The sequence below is a fragment of the Pteronotus mesoamericanus genome, unplaced genomic scaffold (genome assembly GCF_021234165.1).
Source record: "Pteronotus mesoamericanus isolate MK-2021 breed Mesoamerican mustached bat unplaced genomic scaffold, CSHL_Meso_final contig_164, whole genome shotgun sequence".
NCBI classification, from domain to species: domain Eukaryota; kingdom Metazoa; phylum Chordata; class Mammalia; order Chiroptera; family Mormoopidae; genus Pteronotus; species Pteronotus mesoamericanus.
Window position 1 is genome coordinate 20,602,335 of NW_026555065.1, and position 15,714 is coordinate 20,618,048.

Here is a 15,714-nt window from a genome sequence, read left to right on the forward strand (position 1 = left end):
AATTCATTGATCCTCTGGATTGTTGTTTTTTTGTTTGTTTGTTTGTTTTCTCTTACTCTCTTTGTCATTTAATTCTGCTCTGATCTTGATTATTTCCTTCTTTCTACTGATTCTGGGCTTTGTTTCTTATAGTTCCTCTAGTTATGTTAGATGTAGGGTTAGGTTGTTTATCTGAGGTTTTTCTATCTTCTTTAGAAGGCCTGTATTGCTGTGAATTTCTCTCTCAGGACTGCCTTTTCTGTGTCCCATAGCTTTTAGATTGTCATGTGTTCATTTTCATTTGTTTCCAGCTCCTTTTTTATTTCTTCTTTGATCTCATTGTTAAGGCATTCATTATTTCATACCATGTTATTCAGTCTCCATATATTTTATTGTTTTTGAGTATTTTTCTTTGAGGTTGCTTTCCAGTTTCAAGCTGTAGTAATCCGAAAAGAAGTTTGATATGATTTCAATTTTCTTGATTTTGTTGAGGCTTGCTTTGTGTTCTACCATGTAGTCTATGAAAAAGATCCATGTGAATTTAAAAAGAATGTATATTCTGCTTTTTTGGTATGAAATGCTCTATAATAACAATTAAGTCTGTTTAATCTAGGGTGTCCTTCAGTGCTGCAATATCCATGCTGATTTTTGTTTAGACAATCTATCCATTGTTGACAGTGGGGTGTTAAAATCCCCTATGATGACTATATTGCTGCCAATCTCCTTCTTAATGTCCTAGAAGGTTTTTTCTTATGTATTTAGATGCTTCTATGTGGGTGCATCTATGTTTACAAGTGTTATATCCTCTTGTTGGACAACTCCCTATGTAGGACCTTCTTTGTCTCTTGTTATGACCTTTGTTTTGCAGTCTATTTTGTCTGATGTAAGTATTGCTACCCCAGCTTCTTTTTCATGTTTATTTGCTTGGAATATTGTTTTCCATCCCTTCACTCTTGGCCTGTGTATATCTTTTGTTCCGAAGTGGGTCTCTTGTAGACAGCATGTATGCGCATCATATGTTTTCTTATCCACTCAGCTACCCTTTACCTTTTGATTGGAGCATTTAATCCATTTACATTTAGTGTTACTATTTTTATATTTTTATTCATTGTCATTTTTTCCCTTTGTTCCTGTGTTCTTCTCTTTTACTTCAGCTTATTTTTTTAATGATTATATTTATTTTTAGATAGAGGGGAGCGAGAAAGAGGGGGAGAGACACAGATGTGAGAGAAACACTGATCACTTGCCCCTCACACATACCCCACCCACAGATCAAACCCACAACCCAGGCATGTGCCCCAACCAGAAATTGAACCAGTGACCTTTTGCTTTGTGGGATGATGCCCAACCAATTGAGCCACACCAATCAGGGCTTTTTCTTTATCTTCTTAAAGCAGTCCCTTTAGCATCTCTTGCAATGTTGATTTGGTGGAGATGTATTCTTTTAGCCACTTTTTTTGTCTTGGAAGCTCCTTATTTCACCTTTCCTTTTACATGAGAGCCTTGCTGAGTTGAGAGATCTTTAGTTTTCATTACTTGGAATATTTTGTGCCATTCCTTTCTGGCTTGTAGTGTTTATGTTGAGAAATCAGCTGATTAGCCTTATGGGAGCTCCATTGTATGTTACTAGTTATTTCTGCCTTGCTGCCTTGAAGATTCTCTCTCTGTCCCTAAACTTTGTCCCTAAAGATGTGTCTTGGAGTGGGCCTCTTTGGGTTCATCTTGATTGGGCGCTCAGTGCTTCCTGAATTTCTGTTACTTTTTCCCTCACCAAGTTAAGGAAGTTTTCTGTCATTATTTTTTCCAACAGGTTTTCTATCCCTTGCTCCTTTTCTTCTCCTTTTGGAATCCCTTTGATGTGAATGTTGTTACATTTTATGTTGCCCTGCAGCTCCCTTAAACTATCTCTGTTCTTTTTGAGGCTTTTTTGTTTTGTTGCTCTGACTGGGTGTTTTTTTTCTATCTTGTCTTCCAACTCACTGATTCAATCCTCTGCTTCATCTGACCTGTTTTCAGTTCCTCCTAGTGTAGTCTTCATTTCAGGTATTGTATTGTTCATTTCCTTCTGGTTCTTACTCATAGTCTCTATATATTTTTCATGCTCATATAGTTCCCACTAAGTTCCTTGTAGTTCTCACTGAATTCCTTTAATATCCATAAAACCATTACTTTGAACTCTGTGTTTGATAAATTGCTTGCCTTGATTTCATTTAGCACTCTGGGGATTCCTCCTTTACTTTCAGTTGTGTGTTGTTTCTTTGTCTCCTCATTTAGGTAGCCCTTCTGGTTTGTTTCTGCATATTAGGTTGATCTGCTTTGACTCCCTGTGTCATGGGATAGCCTTCTCTGATGGTAGTCCTGTGGGTCTCAGTGGTGCAGTTTCCTTGAACTCCTAAGCTGGATACTCTAGGGATGACCTTTATGCAGTTTATATGCATTCTCTTGTTGTATTTGGATTTTGGTTGTTGGCTGCTTCATTGGTGGGTTTCCCCCTCCAGCTGGCTGACTGAGAGTCACACCCCCGCCACATCTCTATGCTGTTGTACAGGAGCTGCCAGAACAGAACAAAACAACCCAGAACACAAAACCCACATTAGAAAAAATACTCCAACCATTACCATGATATCAACAGCAAATGAACTAAGATTAATAAAGGTGGAAAGAGATTCAGAATATTATACAAAATGCAAAAAGAATATGAGGTGACTAACACAAAGAAAAATGAGAGGGTAGAGGGAGAAATTATAGGAGTTAGCAATAGAAACAAGGAGAAGAAAAGGAGAAAGTAAAATTTACAATGTAAATAAAATAGGGAATAGGGCAAACTGGAGTAAGAGAAGGGAAGTGTACAATATGAGGTTTGGAGAAAAAAACATAGTGAAAAAATAGGAACCAAATTGAAGAAAAACAAACACTGTAGCGATATCCATGACAAAGGAGCAAAGATTAATAAAGGTGGAAAGAGAATAATAATATAAGAAAGAAATATAAAGAAAAGATTGTGATATGTCTAAAGAAAAGGAAACTGACCTTGAGGGTATATAGGAGAAACAATAAGCTTAAAAGTTAGAAACCAGAGTAATAAAGGGAGAAAATAAACTTTAAAACAAACATAAGACAGGGCAGGAGGTAGGCAAAATGGAGTAGGACAGAGAATAGTAAAATATGAGATTTAAAATAAAAAAAAATAGTGAACAACTATGGGTAAAATTAAATGCAAAACAACCCCCAATATCAATGATAACCAAGCAAATACTAATAAAGGTAGAACACCAATAAGGATATCATAAGAAAGAGAAAAAGAATGTGAGATGATTAATGGAAAGAAAGATGATTTTGAGACTATGGAGGGAAGAGAAATAGTAAGAGTGAGGAATAGAAACAAGGCACAGAAAGGGAAAAAATAAAATTTAAACCAAAAATAAGAAAGAGAAGGATGAAGGCAAAATGGAGTAGGAGAAAGGAAGAGTAAAATATGAGATTGGAATTAAAAATAAAATAATAAAAATAAAAAATATATTAAAAATAGTGAAATAATGGGAACAAAATTGAAGACAAACAATGTTAAAAAGCTATGCAGGAAAAACAAAAAAGAGCAAGGTGGAATTCATCTCAGTATGGTCTAGAGTTTGTTGGCCTACTATCTTCTCCTTCAGGATCTATCCATGATGTCAGCTGGTGTCCCAGTTTAGCTTTCAGCAGCCTGTTCGAGGCCACAAATGATCCACAGTCTATGGCTGTCTCCTCCTGGCCCAGTGGTTGGTCCTCACTGTTCTGCCCTGCTGGCTTTTTATCAGCACAAGGCCCAGGGGTGGTTAATCCAGCATCTGACAGCACTGCATGTACCACCTCCACCTGCCTCCAGAGGGAGCATCAGGTGCGATCAAGAAGGTGGGATTCCAGGATCATCCCCCTGGGGGTGCTGTTCAGCCTTCAGGGAAGATAGTGGGTATGTTCCTCCCCTCTATACCACACATCTTGGTCTGTCACAGATTATTTCCTATAATGTATAGTTTCTGATGAATTAGCTGTCTGTTTCACATGAGGAGCCAATCTGTGTGAGAGGGTCAGTTCTCTCCTGCTTGGCACAGGAGTCTCAGATGCAAACCCTCTGTTCTGAACACAGCCCTCCACTCACCAGTCATGCTGAGGGAGGCCCCACAATCCCTTCACCATGCAGCCTTCTACTCATCCTGGCCAGCAGGTTTAGTGAGCATGAACCACGCTTTGAATCTGGCCTCTTTTTTGGCAGAGCGTCTGCGCACACACGCGGGTTCCCTGCTCAGCCATGCTCCTCTCTTTAAAAAGCCTCTGTGTGGCACCTACACTGCAGCTCTGAGCCACTCTCCAGCTATCTACACACTCCACTTCCCCGAAAGGTGAAGAGTCTTTCTAGGTCACGGCTGACCATAGCCTCCCTGTGCCTCCAACAGTTCTAGAAGCTAGAAATTCTCCCTTGGACTCTACCAGTTGGCGCTGAAGCTATGGACATGATGCTGTCTGTGCGTGTGCAGCCTGAGTCTTCCAGACTCCATATATCCTCCCAAGTCTCTCCCAACTCAGGTTGGGGCACAGTCCCTGTGCAGAACTGGGGCCCCACCCCTCCAGGAGGGGTGGAAGCTACTAAACTGCATTTTCTTGCCTCTGTTCTCTCCCTTGCTGCTGGCACCTTGCACAGAGGTATTTTCCCTTCAACTTATAAAATCTCTTACCCAACAGTGCAAAGCTTCCTCTATCCTTGGCTTCAAAAATTCTTATCAGCTAAGATTCCATTGATTGTTCAGGTCACTTGTCAGGAGGTCAGCTGAAAATCCATGCTGGAGGCACAAGCAGGTGAGCTCAGCTTCCACCTACTCGGCTGCCATCTTCACTACCCATTTTTACTCTCCACTTCAATTTTAAATGATAGCCTTGCTGGGTAAAGTAGCCTTGGTTGTAGCTCCTTGCTTTCAATTACTTTGAATATTTCATGCCCGTCCTTCCTGGCCTGCAAAGTTTGAGTTGAGAAATCAGCTGAGAGTCTTACGGGAGCTCCCTTGTAGGTAACTGTCTTCCTCTTGAGGCTTTTAAGATTCTCTCTTTGTTTTTTACCTTTGCCATTTTAATTATGATGTGCCTTCATATGGGCCTCTGTGGATCCATCTTGCTTGGGACTCTCTACACTTCCTGGGTTTGTGTATCTTTTTCCTTCATCAGATTGGGGATGTTTTAGGCCATTTCTTCAAATAGTTCCTTGATCCATTGCTCGCTCTCTTCTTCTTCTAGTATCCCTATGATGTGGATGTTGTTATGTTTCATGTGGTCCCAAAGGTCGCTTAAACTATCCTCATATTTTAAAAAAGATTTCATTTATTTATTTTTAGAGAGAGGGGAAGGGAAGGAGAAAGAGAGAGAGAAACATCAATGTGTGGTTGCCTCTCGTGTGCCTGCTAACTGTGCACCTGGCCTGTAACGCAGGCATGTGCCCTAACTGAAAAACAAATCTGTGACCTTTGGTCTTCAGGCCGGCACTCAATCCACTGAGCTATACCATCCAGAGCTCTCCTCGCTTTTTTAATGCTTTTTTCTTTTTGCTGCTCTGATTGGGTGTTTTTTTCCTACCTCGTCTTCCAAATTGCTGATTTGATCCTCTGCTTTATCTAAGCTACTGTTTATTCCTTCCAGTGTATTCTTTACTTCAGATACTGCATTCATCATTTCTGATTGGTCCTTTTTTATGGTTTCTGTGTCCTTTTTCATGCTATTGAAACTGCATGTACCACCTCCACCTGCCTCCAGAGGGAGCATCATAAGATCATTACTTTGAACTGTGTCTTATAAATTGCTTGCTTTCATTTCCTATAACTCGTTTTCTGGAAAATTCTCTTTATTTGGAACCTGTTTCATTGTCTCCCCATTTTGGCTGCCTCTTTGTATTTGTTTCTGTGTATTAGGTAGATCTGCTATGACTGCTGGTCTTGGTAAAGTGACCTTACATAGTAGGCGTCCTGTGGGACCTTGTGGCACAGTCTCCCTCATTACCTGAACACAATCCTCTAGGAATATCCCTTGTGCACATTATGTGGGCTCTCCTGTTATAATTGATTCTTGATTTCTATTGGCCTATTCATGTCAGGAATCAACGCTCAGGCTGGCTAACTGTAAGGCTCAAACCCCAACACAGTGTGCAAGGTGCTGTGCAGGTGCTGATCACATGAAGCAGAGTTCACCTCAGCAGAGTTTGGTGCCTGCCGAGATCTCCCTGTGGATATACTGCCTGTGAAGGTTATTGGATTCTGTTCTGTTGTTGTCTGAGGCTGGCTATTGGGTGTGTTGGTTCTGGGCCTCTTTGGAGCGATTCTGGTGCAGGACACTGCCTGTGACTGGCCCTGGGCAACCTGTCTGGATATGTCAGTAATCAACAGCTTGTGGCTCCCTATGCTGGGCCTTGATGTGTGAGAAAAATACGAAGCTGCACACCAAGTCTGGCTTTTACCAGCACCCCCAGCCTGGGGGGCAAGTCAGCAAAAATCTCAAAGTACCAGAGATCTGCTTCTGCCTGCAGGCTGACTGTTAGGCTCAGTCACTGAAAGAGCCTCTGGCAAAAAATAAAATTGTTTTAAACGATGAAAAACATATTTTTTTATTTTCCAGATCCTAAACTGATCTTCCAGGCTAGCCTTGCAAACGCACAAATACTGATTCCCAGCAACCAGGCCAGTGTAAGCAGTATGCTGTTGGAAGGACATACTCTCCTGGCTCTTGCCACCACAATGTTTGCTCCTGGAGGTGTCAGCCTGGTATGGACAGCACCTTTACCTGTTATGGCAAAGTAGGGCTGATGTCAAATTTAGCGGAAATATCTATGGATTTTCTAGAAACCATTGATATTAAAATATAACCACTTATAAGTATTCCATTAGATTAAAGAACTTAAACCAAGGGTGAATTTTAAAATTTTATATCCTCTTAAGTTGAAAGGGAACTAATATGTTGTATATGGATTATTTTTCCCTTTTATTTGTTTTCTAATGCTCCAGGTTTATTTTCAGAATAGAAGCAGGATCTTATTCTTTCTGGGAGTAAGTATACCTTAGATCTTTGGCTTAGGAATTATTTTGTACTATTTGCCCTGTTGGAGAGGTAAAAAATAAGTCATAATTTTTAGCTACTCATGTAAACTCTTTTGAAGGACTCAGTTGAAATTTGCCCATCTCTGCTTTCTTGAAAGTTACAATGTGCCTGGTAGGAGGGAACTTAAGAATTTTTTAAAACATTTAATCTTAAAAAGTTTCTTACTAATGATAGCTTAATTTAATACCACCTCTTTTAGAGCTGCAATATACCTTAACTTATATAGTTATTTATTCCTCTATTCTTAATCACGTGTCAAAAATTAGTCATAAAGTAACAACTGAGCAAGAGTCATCCAGTCTAGTATTTATTTTTCTTTTAAAATATTTACTATTTAATAAATAATTCACTATTTAATAATTATTTTAAATCTTACAATAGTAGTCTTGTTTCAAACAGCTTTCCCACACACAGTTTGAAAACCACTGATTTGGGTGAAATTCCTAATTTTGTAGATGAGGAAACTGAGGCCTGATGTTAAATATCTAACTCAAGGTCACACAGGTAGTTTGTCTTAGAACCAGAACTGTCAGCTTCTGACTCCTTGTCCAATGCTATTTTCACTACCACGTACTCTCTCAAGCTAATCTTGTTTCACAAGGTTTCTGTGAAAAAAGGACTTAACTTTGGAGAAAACCAAAACATTACTGTACACCATCTTATCTGTTTCTTAGGTTGTCCAGAATGAAGAAAATGAGAACTGTTTGAAGAAAGTGGATCCCCAGCTACTGAAGATGGCCTTAACTCCTTATCCCAAGCTAAAAAGTGCTCTCTTCCCACAGTGCACTGCCCCTAGTGTCCTGCCACCTGACATTACACTCTACCACCTTATTCAGGTAAAGTATTTATTTAGGTGGCTGGTACTTAGGAGGAGCAGTCAAGGTTCAGCCAGGAAAACAGAAGCTGCTCTGGGCCTTTCAAATGGAGAACAATTTAACATAGAGAATTACTTACACAAAGTGATGACAGAATCGAGAAACCAAACATTCATTTGTGACACAACCCCAAAATTGCCAAGGAACAAAGCCATCAACACCTGTAGGGCTATGAGAATGTTTAAAGAAAGTGATGCTATGAGAACCAAGAAGCAGTAGCCATCTCTGGGAGCTAAATTCAAAACCAGGCTGTCTGACAGGAGCTGGAAACACAGAAGGTGGGGCTGGAAACTTGGAGGAGACGCCCCAGAAAACAAAGTGGAAAAATATGTTGGTTTCTCTCCACTTCCCACCTTTGATCTCCTGTGTTGCCTGTGGTGGCTAACCCGATCTGCTAGCCAAAGGGCAAATGGGTTTGGGAAATAACAGTACTCTGTAATAGAGGGAGAGCAGGGGAAATGTGGAAATGGATCTGAGTGCATCTAATTAACCATATTTATATGCTGCTTTCATCAAAAGCTCCATTCTGCCACTGATAACTTCTGCCTCTTCTCAATGAATAGCACTGTTTATTTATATCAATGCTTCTTAGACTTTCTCTGGACAAAGACCTGAATGTGAGGGAGCTATGAACTCCTCTACCCAGAAAAATTGCACAGATGCATATAATTTTGCTTATATTTAAAAGGAATTCACAGATTCCCTGAAACCTATTCAGGGATCCTCATTTAAAAATACCTCCTTTTGCTCATTCCTCATTTCAAAGGGCTTTTGCTTTTCTTTGGGTACACATATTCCCATGGTTTCTTCAATTCAAAGTAAGCTCTTCAATCCTATAAAGATCCAAAATCTTTCTTACTCTAATGTGAAGAATTCTTGGGGTATAGACTGTTGCTACTCAAAAATTGGTCCCCAGGTAGATGCCAGGCCATGGATTGCTCGTTGCGGAGATGAGATTAGGATCTTGCCCCATAATGTAAATCATTGTTACTAAGCACGCTTTAGTTCAGCAGTTGTTCGTTTTAAGTAACAAGAATTCCTTAAAGAAGGAAGCAGTAAGTGGATTTATATTTATCACAGGCTTCTTATCTCCTTACGGACCAGCACTTTGAGTAACACTAGTATAAACTATATATAAGTGGATTATGTAAAAACAGTTTCTCCACCTAAAATGGATTCAATCAGCCTAAAACAAAAGTGGCTTAAGGTTGTTGTTTGTTCTGTTTTCTATTTGGCTAAGGCAATTTTTTAGTTCTGTTATTGTTACAGAACAGCCATTGGGGTCCCGTGGCATATTGCCACACTTTAAGCAAAATTCCAGAAGCAAAGGTTTGGTGATAATGGAAAGGAGTCTTTATTCAAAAGCTTCACAGTTTTGGAATAACAGCTTTCTACATGCCTTAGTCACTTAAGCCTATCAATTAAGACCAAACTCTTTAACACCTGAGTTCTACCAGTCCCCCTGTTAGTTTTTAATTATCTTATTTCTATAGGGTTAGTTTACAAACTAAAACAATATAAGATACAAAAGTTACGCAATGGAAGAATGGCAGGCTACTGCCTCAGAACTCGTACCCTCTAGAACACCCAAAGACAAATAACCTTGCCACCTTCTGCCAGGCCAGCCTGATCCTAGGCTGTGCCTGGAGTTCCTTCTCATCTAAAATAGTTTCCGCTGGGAAACCAGGCAGCTGCAGCACAATCATCCAGGCACCCTGGAGGAAGGAGAGCCAGCCCTCCTTTTATTCCATGCACTCTGGGGGCGGCTAGCTCCTCAGCCAATCCTGTCCTACGCTGCTTACCATTGCAATCGCAAACTCCTCTTACGTTCCCTCCCTACTTCTCCCCATTGATCTGATGGGATCTCCCTGTATCATTATTCCAGGAATAGTATTCCTTAATAGACCACAAATCCTACCTTGATTTAAAATCAAAGCTGCTCTTTCCTTAGTCATCCAAACTTTGACTTAATAGTTATTTTCTCCTGTATCCCTCCAACCATGTGTTTATTTATAGTCTTTGTTAAACCTTTGGCCTAGACAAATTTCAAACAGCCACTGCTCCCTGCTGTTAAAACTTTTCTGACTTGACCTTAGTCTGCTTTTTTCTTTGTTGTTAATAATTTGTTCATCATATTTCTGTAACTGTTGATCACATTGTCTTACTCTTTTTCTTTCCTGACATGCCTTAGCTCACCTTGTCCTGTTAACAGCTTAAAATTTTCTAGCCTCCTAGTCCTCTTGCCTTTTGGTTCTAAAAGCCTTTCTAAAGCCCATTTTACATTATAATTGATGCTGCGTCTATCAAAAGAGGGTGCACTTTGCAGGCATAATTTGAAGTAAAGAGAGTCTATAAAAGGAACATAGCCAATTCTATTTTTATTAACATAGAAAAATGTCCTGTACATTCTTTTTTTGTTGTTTTTAGCCAAGTTCAAAGAATTTATGTCCAGAAAGATAAGATTTTTAATTGCCCCGAGAAGGGAAACAGACTACCTATGAAGTCCTTTCATATAATTTTGTTTACTTATTTTAGAATCAATTAACTTTTTTGTTTCCTTTAAGAAGCCTCAGTGGGAGAGGACCTCCACCCCCTAGGAGGAAAGGAAGGGTCTCTATTAAGCCATCCCAAGGCTCTCATGGAAGTTAATAAAGAAGAAAAGATGGTTAGCAAATGTTCAGTTAGTTTCAACATTAGTTTCCTCTTGTGGGGTTCCTTTAAAATAATTATTTTCTCAATTGGTTCAGTATGTGATTCATTTAGTTCTAAATACATTTCACCCTTCTGGAAAAAGGTTATATGGGTGTCATTGATTTCAAGAAAGTCTCATCCTAGCAGGTGAATTGGGGCAGATCTGATTAGCAAAAATATATATTGTCCTGTAACATTCCCTAGTTGGAAAGGAACAGGTTCTCATTTAAAAACAGGCATTGGTTGATTAGATATTCCTACCATTTGTACAGAAGTTTTACTCTGAGGGAGAAGGCAACTTCGCTGGGTGTGATTATGAACAGATAAAGTAGCCCCAGTATCTACAAGGGCCTTAGTAATTTTCTGTCTTTAAATTTCTCCTAAACTATTAGGAAGGAGAAGGCAAAACACCCTCTTAGAGTCCTGGGAGCAATCCTTTGCTTGTTTCTGTTTCTTTTCCCTTTCTAAATCCCTTTTCAGTTTTCTACAACTCTTCTTAAGGTGATCTGGCTTTCTACAATAAAAATAAACTCCTCTACAGAAGTTTCCCATCAGGTCCAGTTTAGAAGTTCTGTTGCTTTGCTCCCAGAAACCAATAGGTACACTAAGTAGAATAGATCAGAATAGTCAGGATCACATGTTCTAACAGTTAAATTAAATTTCTTTGTGCCCTAGCCGGTGTGGCTTATTTGGTTGGAGTGTTGTCCCATAAACCAAAAGGTTGCAGGTTTGATTCTTGGTCAGGGCACATGCCTAGGTTGTGGATTTGGTCCTTGGACTGGGTGCATATAAGAGGCAACCGATGGGTGTCTCTCTCTCCCTTTCTGATTTTCTATTGTGAGTGTTTGCTAGGTCAGTAGGGAACTGTAGAGGAGGAGGTGAGAAGACAAAGAATAGGGAAAAGGAAACGAAAATTAAGTCAAGACAATGACATAAAGGGTATAGGAGGGTAGTTGGAGAAGAGGAGAAAATGGGGTGTTAGCACTGAGAGCCTCAGAAGCCTTCCTGAGTTCAGAGACAGGCTCTAAATGTTATTATTAACTTCTCATAGAAGAGAGAATTTATCTGTGCCTCTCCTAGAAGCTTCTAATTTCCAATAAAGATAAGATCCCCATTCATTCAGTTTAATTTTAGAGCCAGCTTTTTCTAATTTTGCATATAAAAAATTTAATTTAGATATCAAAAGAGTTCCATTTTTGCCATCTTAAGTTGGTATCACTTCTAGTTAAATCTTCCCATTTCTATAATTACTTGCAAGTAAAGTTTTCCCATTTATTGTGTATCTACAGGAGTATTAATGGGGGCCAGGCTGGGAGTTGCAGGTCTTGGAAGCACAATTTTCCATGTTAATTTTAATTTTATTTTGGGATCTATAGAGTGAACAAATTTCTAAGGATATTGCTGTAGCTGTTGAAGTGTGCTGCTTATGGGCTGAGTTCCAAGGGGCACTTAGAATCAATTAATTTTTAACTCAAATTTGACTTTTCTCCTTTTACAGTCACTATTGCCCTTTGATCCAAGCAGATTGTTTGGCTGGCAGTCTGCCAACACACTAGCTATAGGAGGTAAGTCATTATGGGTACTTCTTGTTTGGGAAGCATTTCAGCAGTGTTGATCTGTAGGAGTTGATTTATGTTAAGCCAATCCAGTTTTTTTCACTGCTTTCTATATTAAAAGTAAAGGTGTATTCCAATAAATTGAAAACATATTGTGAGTTAAAAGCCACTGTATTAAGTCACTAGTGCTGTACTTGCTGGGAAATGTGTACTTGTCTGTTTAAATTTTTCTTTTCCAAAAATCTTTTTGTTAGCAGTATAGTATTACAAAGGTTAAGAGCATGAATGTTGGCATAGATAAATTCTGGCTCTACCATGTTTAGCTGGAGGACGCTGGCTGGGCAAGTGATTTAACGTCTCTTCAATTCCTTATAAAATAAGCTTAGTAACAGTGCCCACCTCACTTGTTACACTGAGAATGAAAGGTGACAAGACACTCAATAAGCTCTCACAGGTCCTGGCACGTGGTCAGCTCCAGATATGCACACATTGCCTTCCTTTCTAGACCATAAGAATTTCTCTGTTTTTTTGTGTCTGTGCCTCATTTTAAGTATAGTTAATATTCATATGTCATTCTTAAACTCTACATTTTCTTTTTTGTTTTTTTTTTTGCATTTAGTCAGTCTTTCATTTCATGTTATCTAAACTACTCTAAACTACTCTACCTAAACTACTCTAAACTACTCTAAAGTTGGCTTCAAATTAGTACATAGCACATAATATACAACCCACCTAAACTACTCTAAAGTTGGCTTCAAATTAGTACATAGCACATAATATACAACCCATATGTATTGACATACATAGAAATGAATTTTCTAATATGTCAGTTTTATAAATTCAAATTTCAACATACTGAATTTACCTAGTGTCCAGAGCCCATTGCAGGCCCATCATAGATGTTTAATAACTATTTGTTGAGTGCTGAATAAAGTAGTGTTTATTGCATTGTCAAATGAAAGTACATGCTCTAATCTCAGTGAAGTTACTAGAGAGTAAACAGAACCCTCTGTCCTGTTCTTATGCCTCCAACTCCATCACTTAATCAGGGGCTTGACCTCCCTCTTAGAAACAGAGCACACTGGTAGGTAGGTAGGTACATACCAGAGAAACAGGAAATTGAAGGCGTGCGTGTTCCCTGCCTGGTTTTCAGACATTTAAAACATATTTGAATAAATAAAACACAAAGTAAATGGAACAATAATACAGATTTATAAAATTGAAAAATTGTATTTAATTAGGATGTTTACTAACTTTTTCATATGATTTACCATTGAAAGAGGATATAAAGTGACTGCACAATGACTTTGCTTCCATGGCAGGCCAGAGAAAAAGAAAATTTTCCCTTTGGGTAGAATTTTCCCTTATACTCAATCTCCATACTAACCCCTAACTGCTAAAAATGAGGGTCTTACTTGAATAAAAAACTTAAGTTTGCTCATTTGACAACTGGAAGTACTATACACTTGACATGTACTCAGCAAATATTTAATGAATGAGTGGTTTTATATGGAATTATAAGTTATCAAAATTACTGTGATCATAAAACATAGATAAGGCATGTAATGTGACAGCTTTTAATCTCAAAGGGGGTGTACTTTTAAGTAACAGCTTGTAAGATGAAAAGACACCACTGAGGTCTTTGTCTTTTTTTGTAGGAGCCAAGTCACAATATAAAAAGTCTTTGGAATTCCATGGGAGGATAAAACTTTACTTAAAACATAAGATTTGAACTTTGAAAATAAGAACACATGCACCATTTTCCAGAATTGGTTTCTTTAACAGTTCAGAATGTTATCTCTATTTTTTGAACAGGTAGTAAGTGGTTAAGAGACAAATATTAGGGCTTGACAGGAGTGGTAATTTCATACTAACTTCTGACATCCAGATATCTTCTACTTCAGATTTCTCTAAGAATAGAAAAAAAAAATATTTGGCTATTTTCATGGGCACAGGGGAACTTAAAACTAAGTCACTCTGCTGGTCTTGGAAAGATGGTACCAACATGTAGATAATAAGGTGCTCTCTGCATATAACATTAGAAAACACAGCTAGTGATAACAAGAGGAGAGTATAGGAGGGTATTAATATGGAGAAAAAAATGTTCTCAGGGTATTTATTGGAGAACGCTACAGTGAGTTGGCCTTGATAACAGAGGATACACAAATAAGTAGGAATTTTTGCATAATGAGCTGCATGAATGAATTAAAAAGGTTTTGCAGATCTTTGGAAGAGATTTTGCAGCTAAAGGGTTACTGCCATTGTGAAGTTAATAGAATTAAAGCATCTAAAATTACAAGTAAGTTCAGTGGGGGGAAAGCACAATTTATAAGTTTTCATGCAGCTTCTCAGGTACACATTTCTTGCATAAAATGAGGACTATCTCTCCATATTAAAATAAAACTTATATTTTGATGGTTACTCAAAATGATACAGTGGTACAAAATGATTATAGCAACCAGTTTTCTTTTACCATTGCAGACTTAAGATTTCCATGTGCAATATACAATTAATCATGGTGAGATATGCAGAGCATTAATATTGCTTCACTTTTCCTCCAGATGCATCTAGTCATCTCCCACATTTCTCTAGCCCTGACCTGGTAAATAAATATGCTATAGTTGAACGTCTGAATTTTGCTTATTATTTATATCATGGACGGCCATCATTTGCATTTGGTACTTTTCTGGTCCAAGAGTTAATTAAGAGCAAGACACCCAAGCAACTGTGAGTATTTAAAACATAATTTGTACTGTTAATAAAAGGCAAATCAGTGTATTTTACATGTGCATTTAAAAAAATGTACTGGAAACATGCATACTAGTGTTAACAGTAATTATATTTGGATGGTGATTTTTTTTCATTTGTGCATTTCTGTCTACCCCATGTTTTTGACATTTAGTGTGTGTTACTTTTGTTAATAGGAAAAAAGATAGTATATCTTAAAATATAATAAATACATTTTAAAATCATATTTTTAAAAAATGATCCAGGAGCTTGCCAAATGTTACCATTAAGCCTAAGAGAATTCTATAAAGAGATGTGAATTTTGTATTTAAGATCTTTGTTAGGTTTACTTTACTGGGTTGTTTTCCTTTTTTTTTTATTGTATTTTTTCCATTACCATTTAACCCTCTTATAACCCCCTCCCCCATGAAATTATTGGTTTGTTTTATAATTAACAAAGTAATGTATTTTTACGGTAAAATATTCAAGTAGCTCAGAAGGGTGAAAAATGAAATGTAAAAGTCCCTCAGTCTTATATCCTCATTCTACATAGTAAATGAACATGGTTAATTTCTTGTGTGTCTTTCCTCGAAAATTTCCTATGCGTATAAAAGTACATATGAGTCCTTTAAAAGATTTGTGCTTGATGATGTCAAACTTTAAGTGGCATTAATTTTCTTGGTAGTTTGTGTACATATAATTGACAAAATCACAAGTAGGCAGTCTTTTGGAAAGTCTACTCCCAGTTCCTGGATGAAATTGGAGACAGAATA

The 15,714-nt window shown here is 38.1% G+C and overlaps 1 protein-coding gene across 1 annotated transcript in view; it reads left to right on the plus strand.

The window, feature by feature from the left end:
- The window catches only part of SPG11 (SPG11 vesicle trafficking associated, spatacsin), a 91,582-nt gene that overhangs the window by 45,287 nt on the left and 30,581 nt on the right, over positions 1-15,714 (plus strand). Inside the window, exons 18-21 of the mRNA XM_054565472.1 lie at positions 6,613-6,758; positions 7,767-7,928; positions 12,157-12,223; positions 14,776-14,941. Coding sequence (XP_054421447.1) covers positions 6,613-6,758; positions 7,767-7,928; positions 12,157-12,223; positions 14,776-14,941 — 541 coding nt within the window. The remainder of the gene's footprint in view (positions 1-6,612; positions 6,759-7,766; positions 7,929-12,156; positions 12,224-14,775; positions 14,942-15,714) is intronic.